The sequence below is a fragment of the Jaculus jaculus genome, chromosome 4 (genome assembly GCF_020740685.1).
Source record: "Jaculus jaculus isolate mJacJac1 chromosome 4, mJacJac1.mat.Y.cur, whole genome shotgun sequence".
Taxonomy (NCBI): domain Eukaryota; kingdom Metazoa; phylum Chordata; class Mammalia; order Rodentia; family Dipodidae; genus Jaculus; species Jaculus jaculus.
Genome location: NC_059105.1, coordinates 48,841,881 through 48,855,303, shown reverse-complemented (window position 1 = coordinate 48,855,303; position 13,423 = coordinate 48,841,881). Strand labels below are relative to the sequence as shown.

Sequence of the window (13,423 nt, the reverse complement as noted above, 5' to 3'; positions counted from 1 at the left end):
AGTTTCAGGGATCTGGAAACAGAGAAGGGAAGTGCCCAGAGTCCTGTGAAATGGACCATGTCTCCAGGTCAGCATGTGGCAGTTGGGCAGAAAATAGTGAGAATCAGCAGTTGTGAAGCCAGGCTCCCATCCGTGTAACACCTGCTCTGGACAGAGGGGACGGCAGGGAGGGCTGAGCAACAAGAGCCACAGCCAGCCTCTGACATCAGCATCACTCACACGTCATCTCGCCTGGCCCTCCTAACAGCCTTAGGAAGTGTAAGGCAACGCGAGCCCCATTTTGTTGATAATGAAATTGACATTAGGAGAGGTTAAGTGCCTTGCACAAGCTTAGACTTCCTATAAGAGGCTGAACCCAATCAGCTGTGGTTTCCATTATCTCCTGAAGTTACAACAGAATTGTAAAAAGGGGTTATAGTAGATAAGGAGTGGGCACTAACATTGCTTAAGGAAGCATTATGTTATTTTCCTTCTCAATTTGGCAAGGAGTTTATGGTGAGATAGCTCTGATTTCTGAGCTGCTCACCAATGCATGGGCACTTGGTGAGATAACTAGGATGAGAAAGATGGCAGGGATCAAAGGGAAACTTGGCCCTCCCAGGGAAGACATCATGGTCCAGAAGTGGTATAGTAGAGGGAAGAAGCATCAAGACAGCCAGAGTTTGAATCTTGGCCCGTCACTAACTGACTGGGTAATCTTGCCTTAGTAAGCTTAGTTCTCCTAACTAAAATAAGCGGGTAACAGTACCTACTGCTAAAGATGTTGCCCAGGTTACAGACGTCAGCATTAGAGACGTCCTCAGGGTTTTCAGTGCGTTGTATTTGCTTTGCAGGGTTTGTTAAATGAATTCTCAGCAGGGTGTGCCCACCTGCCTTAGGTGCTCACAGATAAGCCTTTGAATCTTGAAAAATAGGTTATGGTACCCTAGCTTCCTGTTTTCCTGACATTTATGAGCTACGATTCCACTATTCTTTCATGACTTTCCTCTGGTCATCCTACCGACTGACCAAACCCCTGACGGTGGGCTTATCAGCCTCCATATATTTCCTACATTTCAACCAATTTCTTAGCACATTGAACAGTGTTCAGTGCGGTGGCTTGTTTTAAGTATTTTGGAGCCATACTAAGAGTCAATCAATAGGGGGAGCTCAAAGAATACCTTAAAATACAATGACCCTGATTTAACAAATCTCAAAGGAAACAACAATAACGAAAATAAAACAAATGCAGTCACAGTATGGCTGTATGATTTTGTTATCAACTGGAAAATAAGGGGAAATAAATTCAAAGCAATATAAGTAGACAGCGCTAATAAGACAGTGGTTGGTTTTCCTATAGTGGAAGATAATTTACTTCGACTTCTGTCTCAAGGGAAATCCAAGTAAAGATTTTGATTTTACGTTGAGAAAGATGACAATGTGCTGGGAGAGGTGAGCTCTTTAGATGTATTCCCATTGGCTCTGTTTTGCTTAAGAACAATTCAGAATAATTGTCCTTGGTTTGTTTGAATTCATAAATAATAGTATCCAGGGATGTCATGTGAATGAAATGCTACAACTTTGTTTAAAATTCTACTGAGATATATAAAAGAGCTTTTATTTATAACGTGTTAATGTTCAGGAAGTTTAGGAAACCTTGATGGGGGAAGAACGCCTCCCACCTGTATGTCTCACTGGGGCATCCTCACACTCAAAAGCTCTGCTCATGAGGATCACTGGCAGGAAAGACTTGCTTGGGGTTCTGCCTGAAGCAGTGATTCTGTTCTGCAGGGAAGATTTGGCTTAACTTGGTGGGGTATAATATTTGGTAAGTGAAAAAGTTTTAGAAGAGAACATGGCATTTAGACATCTTGTGGTAGATCTCCATGGTTTTGAGGGTTTAATAGATTATATGTCATTGGATGCTGGGTTTATTCTGTTCTTTTCTTATGATCATTCAGACATCTTTCTCAAAGGAGCTGTGATTTTAAAGGAAAGCATGGTTCTGCATAGACCACCCCACAGGTACAACCAATATCATGTGCACAGTTTTTCCTAGGCAAAGCCTTTGAGCAGGGAATGGTAAGCAGTACTCTCCTGATCACTTATAGGGCAAAAATGCAACATTTCTTCATCGGATCCTTTGCCAATGATCACATTTTTTTAGTCACCATTAGAGTGCAGACTCAAACCCAGTTTTTCTGCTTTTCTTTCTTTTTTTTTTCAAGGTAGGGTCTTACTCTAGCCCAAGCTGACCTGGAATTCACTATGTAGTCTCAGGGTGGCCTTGAACTCACAGAGATCCACCTACCTCTGCCTCCCGAGAGCTGGGATTAAAGGTGTGCACCACCATGCCTGGCTCAATTTTCCTACTTTTAAATATAAAGATTATAGGTATCCCATAATTTCCTTAGTCATTATGCCATCATCATGACATAATGACTAAGGAAATTATGGGATACCTATAAGATGCAATAGAAGACAAAGTTCAAATTATGTTTATCAAGAAGACTGAAAGTTATGAGAAGCTATAAACCATGAAATGAAATCAGTTGAGTCAAATGAAAGGTGAAATCAAATGAAATCAATGAGTCAAATGAAAGGTAATTAAACAATGGATATGATATGTTTTAAAGTAATAATGTAATACAGTAGAAGACTAAAATGATATGTACCTAAATGTTAAATAGTTGTTGTCTATGGAGTGTTATGATATGCTATTTTATTTTCTTTAAAAAATTTCCATTATTGTCGGTGATGATCAAGCTTTGTAATCAGAGAAAGATTTGATATAAAATTAAGCAGTTTAAGAGCTTTGCAGAAATCATATATTATAAGATTATTAATTAGAAAAATTCTCTAGTAAGAAATGTTTCCTACCTCATTTCCTTTATTTCCAGCACTGGACTTCATTTCCTTCGGTTGCTTTATGAAAGAGAATAATAGTGTTTAGATGGAGAAATATTACCAGCCATGTATGGTCAGGCCTGTTTTATCACTTTCATGGCCATAGTTTGGCCTAAAACAGGCACCCATGTCATCTAACCCATTAAAACCTCATGTGCTTCCCTAGATTTAATAGAAATTAATACTGAAAGCAAACCAAATCCAAAAATAAACTGGTATAAATTTGTGTATGGAGAAATTTTTCTGCTAACCAATATATTTTTTTAAGAAAGTCTTTTTAAAAGTCTTTTTAAAGCTGATTCAGTGGTGCTCTAACATTCAGATGAGGTAATTACTAAATGTTAAAAAGCTAAAGGAGCCAGGCATGATAGCACACATCTTTAATCCCAACATTTGGGAGGCAGAGGTAGGGAGATTGCCAAGAGTTCAAGGCCACCCTGAGACTACATAGTGCATTCCAGGTCAGCTTGAACGAGATACAGTGAGACCCCATCTAAAAAAACAAACAAAAACAAAACAAACAAAAAATGAAGGAGTAACCTGTTTCTGGCAAGAACAGCAATGGGATCTTAGGGACACCTAACAGCTGTGCAAAGAATTAGGAAGAAGACAGGAAGGGGACTGTGGGTCAAGAGGAAACTCAAGAAGCAGCAGGATGGTGCTGGGTTAGAGCTTTCTAGAAATGCCAATGCCAACTGAACAACTGCTGTGTCCTATTTGCCCAATTATTCTCCTTAATAAAAATGCTTCTTGGGAGATTTTAAAAATGAAACTAGTAATGCTATCTGTCTTAGTATATTACATCTGTCATTATCACCACAGTATGTTGGCCAACCACCATAAATACTTCAGTTTGAACCACATCACTACAAGAGCTCACTGTCTGAGAGAAGGCTCAATGTCCTTTCTGCTATTTTAAGTCTTCAGTGAAGGCATGTCTTACTTCTCACTATGTTCCTTGATCTCATCTAAGCAACACTTAGCAAAATACATTGAATTATAAGGACTATTAGTAAAGATGTGTCTGATTTTGAGAGGGAAATGCCCATTTGATTTATTTGCTAGACTTACCAAATGTCTAAACTCTACTGAGAGACTTCCATTGGAAGTTTCTTCAATGGACATTGCCTTGACGTGGGTTCCGCAAAGGACAAATCTTCGACTACTAGACAGGAAATTGGAGCTATTTATAAGGTCTCAGGCAAAATATATTTATGAGGATAGTAAAAAAAAATCTATAAAATATCTTACCTTAGAGTTGAAACATTCCTGTAAAACCAAGAAGTTTCTTTAAAATGATCTATTTAAAATAATCTTGTAAAAAAACACTCTAGCTTATTTTAAATAACAGCATATAGAATTTCATTTTAAGTCTTCATAATAAACTTTAAAAATTAAATTTCTTTGAACTTCAAGGCCAAATATTTAAAGTCATCGATAGGTAAAGTTTGAGAAATAAATTATGAAGTTCAAATTTATTTTATAATAATTAAGAAAACTTATGTTATCATAATTTGAAATAAAATTAGAAAACTTACTTGTCAATTGATGCTTTAACTTTTACCTGATAGTTTAGTTCTGGTAATTTTATCAGTAGTCTGAAAAGAGACATTAATAAAAATCAAAGATAAAAATTTGTAAGTAATAAAAATCTTTAAAGAAATGTACTTATAGTGTATACACATAAATAAATACAGTAATTTCACATACAAGTTAACACGTTTTAAAAATGTATTATTCTTCAGTTTGCAGTGTTACTATTGAGATCAGTCACAAGATCATTATTCACAAACATATGTATATTCCTTCAGTTGATGTATAATACATTGCTCCATTTAGAAGAATAGCAACGTATTTTGGCTAAAATCCACATCTTGCAAAAATAGGGTTTTTTGGCTGGGCATGGTGGCACATGCCTTTAATCCCAGCACTTGGTAGGCAGAGGTAAGAGGATCACTGTGAGTTCGAGGCCACCCTGAGACTCCATAGTGAATTCCAGGTCAGCCTGGCTACACAGTTAGACTCTACCTTGAAAAACACACACACAAAAAAAAATATTTTTGTAAGTCTATACATGTGGATCCATATGTGTGTGTGCGCGCGTGTGTGTGTGTGAGAGAGAGAGAGAGAGAGAGAGAGAGGGAACACTAGGGCGTCTAGCCACTGCAGACGAACTCCAGGTGTATTTACCCCCTTGTGCATCTGAGTACTGGGAAATTGAATCTGGGTCTTTAGACTGCACAGAAAAGTGCCTTAATTGCTGAGCCATCTCTCCAGCCCCCGTATGGATTAATTTTATAAGAATATTATGGAAAATCATTGTTAACCTTGCTAAAACCAAACATTTTATTTATTTGTTTGTTTGTTTGTTTGAGGTAGGGCTTACTCTGGCTCAGTCTGACCTGGAATTAACTCCGTAGTCTCAGGGTGGCCTCGAACTCATGGTGATCCTCCTACCTCTGCCTCCCGAGTGCTGGGATTAAAGCCCTGTGCCACCACACCTGGCTTTTTTTTTTATAAATACATATTTTTATTTATTTATTTTCTAGAAGAGAGAGAAAGAGAGAGGGGGGAATGCACCAGGTCCTCTAATGGACTTCAGATACATGTTCCATTTTGTGCATCTGGTATTACATAGTTACTGGGGAATCAAACTCGGGTCATTAGGTTCTGCAGGCAAACACCTTAACCACTGAGCAATCTCTCTAGCCCCAAACCAAATATTTTGGTGATAACTTTAATGATAAAAATGTTGAAAAAAAAAGGCTTCTGAAGTGAATATGGAAAATCCAAATTCAAGTACATTTATAATCTTTAAACATATATGTGAATAATGGCAAAATTTTTCATCACTAAAATGACCTGATTTCTAAGAAATGATGCAAGTTTAGATAGGAATTCCTCCCCTTCCTTCTGCAGCTCCTCCTTTAATCTTCCACTTCCCCAAGTCCTCAGAGTGTGTCATGTGACGTGTCAGGTCTGTGGGTTCAAGAGTAGCTGCAGGGATGTTCACTCACTCACTCATTCACATACCCATTTACACATGCATGCACTTGTCCCACACTTTATGAAGTCATTCAATACATACTGAGCTTCTCCTACTTATGTAGTAGAGACTGAGATGCCTTAAACTGGTGGAGCAAAGATTGGAAAAGAGAGAAAGTTGTGTGTGGCTATCCAAACGGAGAAGGTTGGAGCCAACCAGATGGAATATAGAGAGCGTGGCCATGGCTCATCAGCATCAGAGAAATAAAACCACGGAAAGCCTGATCAAAGCTGTGCCTGTTGTACAAGCAGAGGTTCTGCCCATACACCACACACAGCACAAGACTGGCTTCAGGGTCTGGAGGCTATGAATTGCACAGCCAGCAGTATGTGCTGATGAAGGTTCATGGTCACATGACTTGTGGCCAGATGCTTTTCTGTCCTCTCTATTCTAATTCAGAAAGGTTCTGAGTCATTGCGAGACGCTGATGCCTGATCCTGGGGTCTCATGCCTTCTTCCCTTTGAAATAGAACAGTACAACGCTATGGTAGAAAGAGCCGTTAGAGCAAAACGCTTGCAAAGTTAAGTAAAGGCTGTCTATCCAGAAGGGGAGTAGGCTCCCAGACCAGCAGAGGCAGCAGCCCGAGCAACCTGCGCCCTCTCCCGCCGGCCCTCGGCCGCCCTCCACCGGCCAGGGGTCTCTTCCCCCTTCTTCCTCCTCCATCATCCCCCTCCTCCCGCCCCCCATCCCTCCAGCAGCGACCAAAGACTCAACCACTCAACGTCCAGCTCCTCGTCACTCGGCTCTACATGGACACAGGTGTGAATGAAGGTGGATTAAATGTCACTCTGACCATCCAGCGACTTATGCATGGGAAGGAAGTTGGCAATATCATCGGAAAGAAAGGAGAATCAGTTAAGAAGATGCGTGAGGAGTGTGGTGCACGCATCAACAAATCTCAGAAGGGAAATTTCCTGAGAGAATTCTCACTTTGGCCGGACCCACTAAGGCCATCTTCAAAGCCTTCGCCATGATCACTGATCAAGTGGAAGAGGACATTAGCAGCTCCATGACTAACAGCACAGCTGCCAGTAGTCCCCAGTGACTAAGGCTGGCGTTGCCTGCCAGTCAGTGTGGCTCTGTCATTGGAAAAGGTGGTTGCAAGATCAAGGAGATTAGAGAGAGTACAAGGGCTCAGGTCCAGGTGCCAGGGGATACCGTCACTATTGCTGGCATCCCACAATCCACCATAGAGGGTGTCAGACAGATCTGTGCGGTCATGGTGGAGACTCTCTCCCAGTCGTCTCCCCAACCCTGTGCCCCCCAGCACGTGACCATCCAGGACTGGCCCAAACCCTCAAGTTCTCCAGTCATCTCTGCAGGTGATCAGGACAGGTACAAGCACAGGCAATGACAGTGCGAGCTTTCCCCACACCAGCCGGTCCATGTGCCTCAACCCTGACCTGGAGGGACCACCTCTAGAGGTGACCAAGCTACACCAGTTGGCAAAGCAACAGTCTCATTTTCCCACCACGCGTGGCAGCACTGGATTCAGTGGCATTGACTCCAGCTCTCCAGAGGTGAAAGGCTACTGGGCAGGTTTGGATGCGTAGGCTCAGACTACTTCTCATGAACTCAGCATTCCAAACGACTTGATTGGCTGCATAATTGGGTGTCAGGGAGCCAAAAATCAATGAGATCCCTCAGACGTCTGGGACTCAGATCAAAATTGCAAACCTAGTGGAAGGGTCTACTGATAGGCAGGGTACCATCGTGGATCAGAGACCGGTGGCATGGGGAGCAGCTAGGACAGTGCAGATTCATCCCTACTCCCTTTCTCTGTTCACCACCCACCCATGATCCATCTGTGTAGTTCCTGAACAGCCAGTGATTCTGCACAATTTATCATCCACTCGTGATTTTTTAATTCCTTCCTCTGTTCAGCTGTTGAGATCTGAGATCCATAATTAGTTTTATAAGCTTCTACTCCTATCCTCACTCCCCTTTTTTTTTGGTTCTCTCAAGGCAGGGTCTCACTCTGGTTCAGGCTGACCTGAAATTCACTATGGAGTCTCAGGGTGGCCTTGAACTCACAGTGATCCTCCTACCTCTGCCTCCTGAGTACTGGGATTAAAGGTGTGTGCCACCACGCCTAGCTATCTATCCCTATTTTTGCTAATGAATTTCTTTGTCATGGAAATGTAAGAGTGGAATACTAATACATTTCAGTTTAGTTCTGTAATATCAGGAATTTTTTTCAATATTAAAAGATGGGCTGGAGCTTTTTTTTTGTGATCAGAAACTGGATGCCACAGTGATTATGTGCGTTTTATTCTTGTTGTCTTGCTGTTATTTTTGTACCTTTGCACCCTCACCAGACTCTTACTGGGTTTTAATAAAATAATTTATTCCAATTTAGAAAAAAGAAGAGGGTAGGATTCCACCGAAGAGAATGAGGACTTAGCAATCAGACTGAAGGGGGGGACAGGAGCCTCACACTAGAGACGAGTGGTCTGTGCTCCTGGACAGTTGCTTGAAGCACATGCTACGTGCCCAGGGCCCTCTTCCACTCAGAATGTTCTGAGAAGCCATCCTTAGTACCTCCCCTTTTTCTCACAAAGCATCTCAGACATGCTATGTCATCCACAGGGGTTTCTCAAGGAATAATAAGATATCTACCACCTCTCCATATTATTTCCTTTTTATTGTCTCCTGGGTTCTATATGAATAACTTCTGAGAAGAATAGAATTATAAAAGACACCTGGCCTCTGCCTTCTGTTTGCTGCTTTCCTATCTTGTACAAAATTCACACAAAGACATTGAGAGGCTTAGTTCAGGGTTTTGAAGTGCACATTGAAGAGCAGTGCCTTCCATGTAAAAATGGGGTTCTGATGCTGATAAGTGATCAGGTACCCCACAATAGAACTCATCACCATCTCTTGACTTGCTAGTCTGTAGCCCTGGTTTTCAGAAGTGACCTAGTGATTAAGAATCGAATGCTTTGAGCCTTGGAGTTTAAAGCACAACAAAGATTGTTGAGAGTAAGAACTGAAACTTATCATTCTCAGTGTTATTAGGGAAAACAAGTTTTGATTGTTCATGCTAATGGAAAAGATCAAACACACAGCTAAAGCAATGCAAAATCCCACACAAACCACACGTCTTCAAAACAGGTGCACAGCAAGGTATACTGAAAATTGCAGTGTTCAGAGGTTTTTTTGTTGTTTGTTTTTTTTGTGGAAAATCCAATAAGCCAGTTACTGGGTAATCACAGGGGAAGAATGTGTCACTACATTTCCTGGATAGGATATTCAAAGTCTTCCACAATCTGTCCCCCATCTGTGTTTTCTATTCTATTTCTCTCTGCTCCACACTGTTACAAGACAGACTCTCAAAAGCTATCATTTCAGTTCTCTCACTCTGTGTGATCCTCCCCTTCTCCATCTCCCCAGTCCTCCCTCAGGTTAACCTTTTCAGCAATTAATCCCATAGTGCTTGAGATCATTATTGCATACTTTCGTGCTAATATCCCTTATGTCCTCATTAATATCCCACACTGTCAAGCTCTTGACAAGCAGGTCTCTCATCATAACATTTCTGTGGGGAATTTACCAATTATAGCTGTGGCTATAATTCCACAGACGTGAAACAATCCTAAAATGTGCTTGGCCTACCTCAGTTTTACAGTGAACTGAATGAGGGTTTTAAGTACCATCGGCCTCTGAGGGTGTGTCGGCATGCATGGCTGTCGTTCAACGACAAATGAGCTAGGTGAAAAGAAAATAAAGTGTGTCATTTGAAAATGTTGCAAGTACTGACAGGATGCAAACCACAGAGCAACAGAATACTATCCTCTCTTAAAGTCCAAATTTTCTACACCCAGAAGATGTTGAATCCCCCATTAAACTGCCATCTTCCTGGAACTTTCTCACGAGTCAATAAATCATTATTATAAAATAGGAGAATGCCTGCGGTTCATCCCTAATGAACAATAGCAATCCTTAATTGTTGAAATGGATTCAATAAAGGCACATGTTTATCATACACAACAAAGCAGAGAGTTAATTTCATGTCATTTTTGCTTATTGAGAATTCTGTTATGTATTAACAATTTTTTTTTTCCCTAATTGAGCTTATAAACACAAAAATGTCCCCTGCCTTTCATTTCTTGGAAAGATTCTGAAGGCAAAACCCTTGAGATTCTTTCTAACATGGGGTGTGGGCTAGCTCACGGGAAATGGAACCAGCAGCTGGGAGGAGCACTGGTGGAGAGCAGAGTGGAGATGTGGTCGCGGGAGCGTCCTGGAGGCTCTGTCCACTTTCTCCCGGGTCTCACAGTTCAGCACTGCCAGCGGCTCCTTCACCTAAACACCAACACCTGGCCGGGGCACCACAACCCCAGGAAGCTGGGCAAGTGCTACGTTCACGACAACTCACGTACTTCTTGAAAAGTTTGTAGATCAAGAAGGTGACTCTTTCTAGCAGGTGTGTTCTCTGCACAGGGATAGGGTCACCGTCATATGTCATCTTGGTAGATTGCTCCTCTAATTTCTCCAATTGCCGTCGGAGTTGGAAAAGACTTTCTGCCAACAGGGTAAAGCTGTCAAATGGCAAATTATTAAATTAAAGAAATAATTCAATTCCAACTGAGCTTAGGACAGTTCTTTTTATATTTTCCTAAACCACTTCTTCTTGAATATGCATCTTATATTAAAATGTTTCAAATTTATTTTCAGTTACAGACATTATTTATGAAATTTTGGCAGTATCTGAAAACAAATCCCTTTTAATCGGCCTTTAAACCTATTAGAATATTGTGCTAAGAATATGCTATTCACTAAAAGGCAAAGAAACAGCAATGTGAATAACAAAACACATGACACGAACAAAGTTATGTGTTAAGAATACTGAAGAAAAAAAATGTAAATCTCACCTTCCTCCATATATGTATGTATATATACTTATTTGTTTATCATTCTTAAGTATTAGTAGAAAATGGTCAAAAGATAAACAATGTTTAAAATTCTTGTTTCTGAGGCTGAAGAGCTGGCTTAGCAGTTAATGCACTTGCCTGCAAAGCCAAAAGACCTGAGTTCTATTCCCCAGGACCCACGTAAGCCAGTGCACAAGGCGTTGCCATGTGCCTGGGGTTCGTTTGCAGTGACTAGAGGCCATGGAATGCCCATTCTCTCCCCCCCCCCCCTTTAATCCCAGCACTTGCGAGGCAAAGGTAGGAGGATTCTGTGAGTTCAAGGTCACCCTGAGACTTCATAGTGAATTACAGGTCAGCCTGAATTAGAGCGAGACTCTACTTTGAAAAACCAATAATAATAACAATAAATAAATAAATCATTTGAGTCTTTTGAGATTGTCATGTGTGTGAAAAATAAGGAATTTTTATACATTCTGAAAAATACTTCATTTTCCTTCCCAAAGGTGTGAAAATGAAGAACCTTCTGCAATTCCATGTTTTGTGTTCAGTTGTTGGGTTCCCAGCTGCTAACAAACCATCGATAACTCAATGTCAGCCTATATTTTCTGGCTGGGCCACACTGAAGTTTGTACTTCCTGTGGTTTTTCACTAGAAACTCAGGTCCGTTCGCTTTACCAGTTCTGCAGCTGGTCCAGGCCGCTGTGCAGCGGACCTCCAATGCAGGCGATCTGCTGCCGCCTCCTCCAGTCCTGCAGCTCTTCCATGAGGATGCCGCTCATCAGCAAGTCCGTTTCATTCACTATTTGTGTCATCTTACTGAGAGCTTCCTGAAATAGAGAGGGCCACCATAATAAACCGCCAGTGTTATTCTTAAGTCTACTCATCAGATAATTTCACCAGACAGATAAAGGCTTGATTAAAATTTTAACCAGGTATTTATGAAGTACCTGTTTCTATTTTCCGTAACAATGCCTTCTTAAACAATTACAATATTACAATTAGGAGGAAAGCATAACCACAGTGTGACATTCTCACAACATGTTTCAGTCTAACTGCATCCAATAGAAACTTCTGTGACAATATTGACCCTTGGAGTCCAAAGTCGTATATTTGAAGGTTATGTACCATTGTTATTTATTTTGTATAAATATGATTGTCCACTTGTTTGCAAATGTTTTGACTAACCTTGAGGCCTTTAAGGGTAACTTTTTAAAAAATTTATTTTTTGACTTTTTGGTTTTTCAAGGTAGGGTCTTGCTTTAGCCCAAGTTGATCTGAAATTCACTATATAGTCTCAGTCCTCAAACTCATGGTGATCCTCCTACCTCTGCCTCTTGAGTACTGGGATTAAAGGAGTGCATCACCATGTCTGGCTAGTCCAGTCATGCTTTTCATTAAAATGTTATTTGGGGGAAGCATACTGTCAAAAGCTTAGGGTTAGACCAGGATTTTCCATTTTAGTTATGCCACAAAAATATGTGAATTTGAACAAAGTATTTAGCCATGTTAGAGTCAAGTTTTCTTATCTATATATATGCATCTATATATATGCAGGTGAGTAACCTAAACTGTTTTTGAAAGCAAAATAAAATGGCATGCACCTAGTTAGATTTATTATATATAAAAGCTTTAATATTTTTTTGGATTAACTACTTACATGCTGTCTGACATATACTTGTTAAAGATTAAAATTAATTCAAGATGAATACAAATTTATGCTTACTTGTATTCACATAAATTCCTACGCAGAAAAATGAAGCTGAACTTGTAGAAGTAAATTGAAATAGAGATATTTCCCCTTTGAAAAACAATTTCATTGAGCCAAAAAAAAAAAAAAAAAGGTTCATTGGGACAAGGTTTGATCAGTTTAAATTGCACATATATTTGTTTGCCAATAAACTATTCCAAAAACTAGGAAAATGCTTAACATAATGTCATTTCTCAAAATAGAAAACAGAACACTTAGTTTTTCAATGAATTTTAATAGTCATCAAGCATTTTTAATTATATATATATGTAGTGGAATCCACCTCAGCATATTAAACAGCAATGTCTAAAATAGTCAAGAATGAAAGTTAAGACTTTCACCTTGAAATGATACCAACCTTCAGGAAGCGAAGGTAGGGGTCATGGGGTAGGGTTAATGGGGTAATGGGGTCTTGGAGGTTTAGCTTTTATTTCCTTGGAAATAGGGCTCCGACGTGCTGTTCCTAGAAACATTGCTGTTTTCTCATTCACTGAAAGTGGCGCTGATAGAACATGAGGCCTTTGTTCTTGGAAGGATTAGGTGTAGAAAAAGGAGAAAAACAAGCAAATGTACAAGTTAACATTTTTTTTCACCAACCTTTCTCTTGAAGTCTAGGCTGTTAAGCATTTCTTGGAGTGTCAAAAGTTCCTGATTCATTAGGACACTATTCTTGTCCCCCTGATCTGCAAAGGAAAAGAGATCAGATTTGGAATCCCCAGTGCAACATTGTCACTGCCTCAGTGTACATGGTAAACCCAGCTCTGGACAGGAGGGGCAGGGACTAGGCTGCAGGAGATGAAGGGAGGCTCCTGAATTTTGAGGATCTGAGCTTGAAAGCTCAGTCCCAGAACATGCTCATTCTGCCAGGA

At 40.4% G+C, this 13,423-nt stretch overlaps 1 protein-coding gene and 1 pseudogene across 1 annotated transcript in view; one reads left to right on the top strand and one right to left on the bottom strand.

The window, feature by feature from the left end:
- Nucleotides 1–13,423, bottom strand: part of Stat4 (signal transducer and activator of transcription 4) — a 99,303-nt gene that overhangs the window by 20,704 nt on the left and 65,176 nt on the right. The window contains exons 6-13 of the mRNA XM_045147332.1: nt 13,152–13,237; nt 11,483–11,634; nt 10,316–10,474; nt 9,549–9,641; nt 4,425–4,484; nt 4,138–4,155; nt 3,958–4,051; nt 2,860–2,904 (exon numbers count right to left, since the gene is read on the bottom strand). Coding sequence (XP_045003267.1) covers nt 2,860–2,904; nt 3,958–4,051; nt 4,138–4,155; nt 4,425–4,484; nt 9,549–9,641; nt 10,316–10,474; nt 11,483–11,634; nt 13,152–13,237 — 707 coding nt within the window. The remainder of the gene's footprint in view (nt 1–2,859; nt 2,905–3,957; nt 4,052–4,137; nt 4,156–4,424; nt 4,485–9,548; nt 9,642–10,315; nt 10,475–11,482; nt 11,635–13,151; nt 13,238–13,423) is intronic.
- Nucleotides 6,683–7,733, top strand: LOC105944125 (annotated as a pseudogene).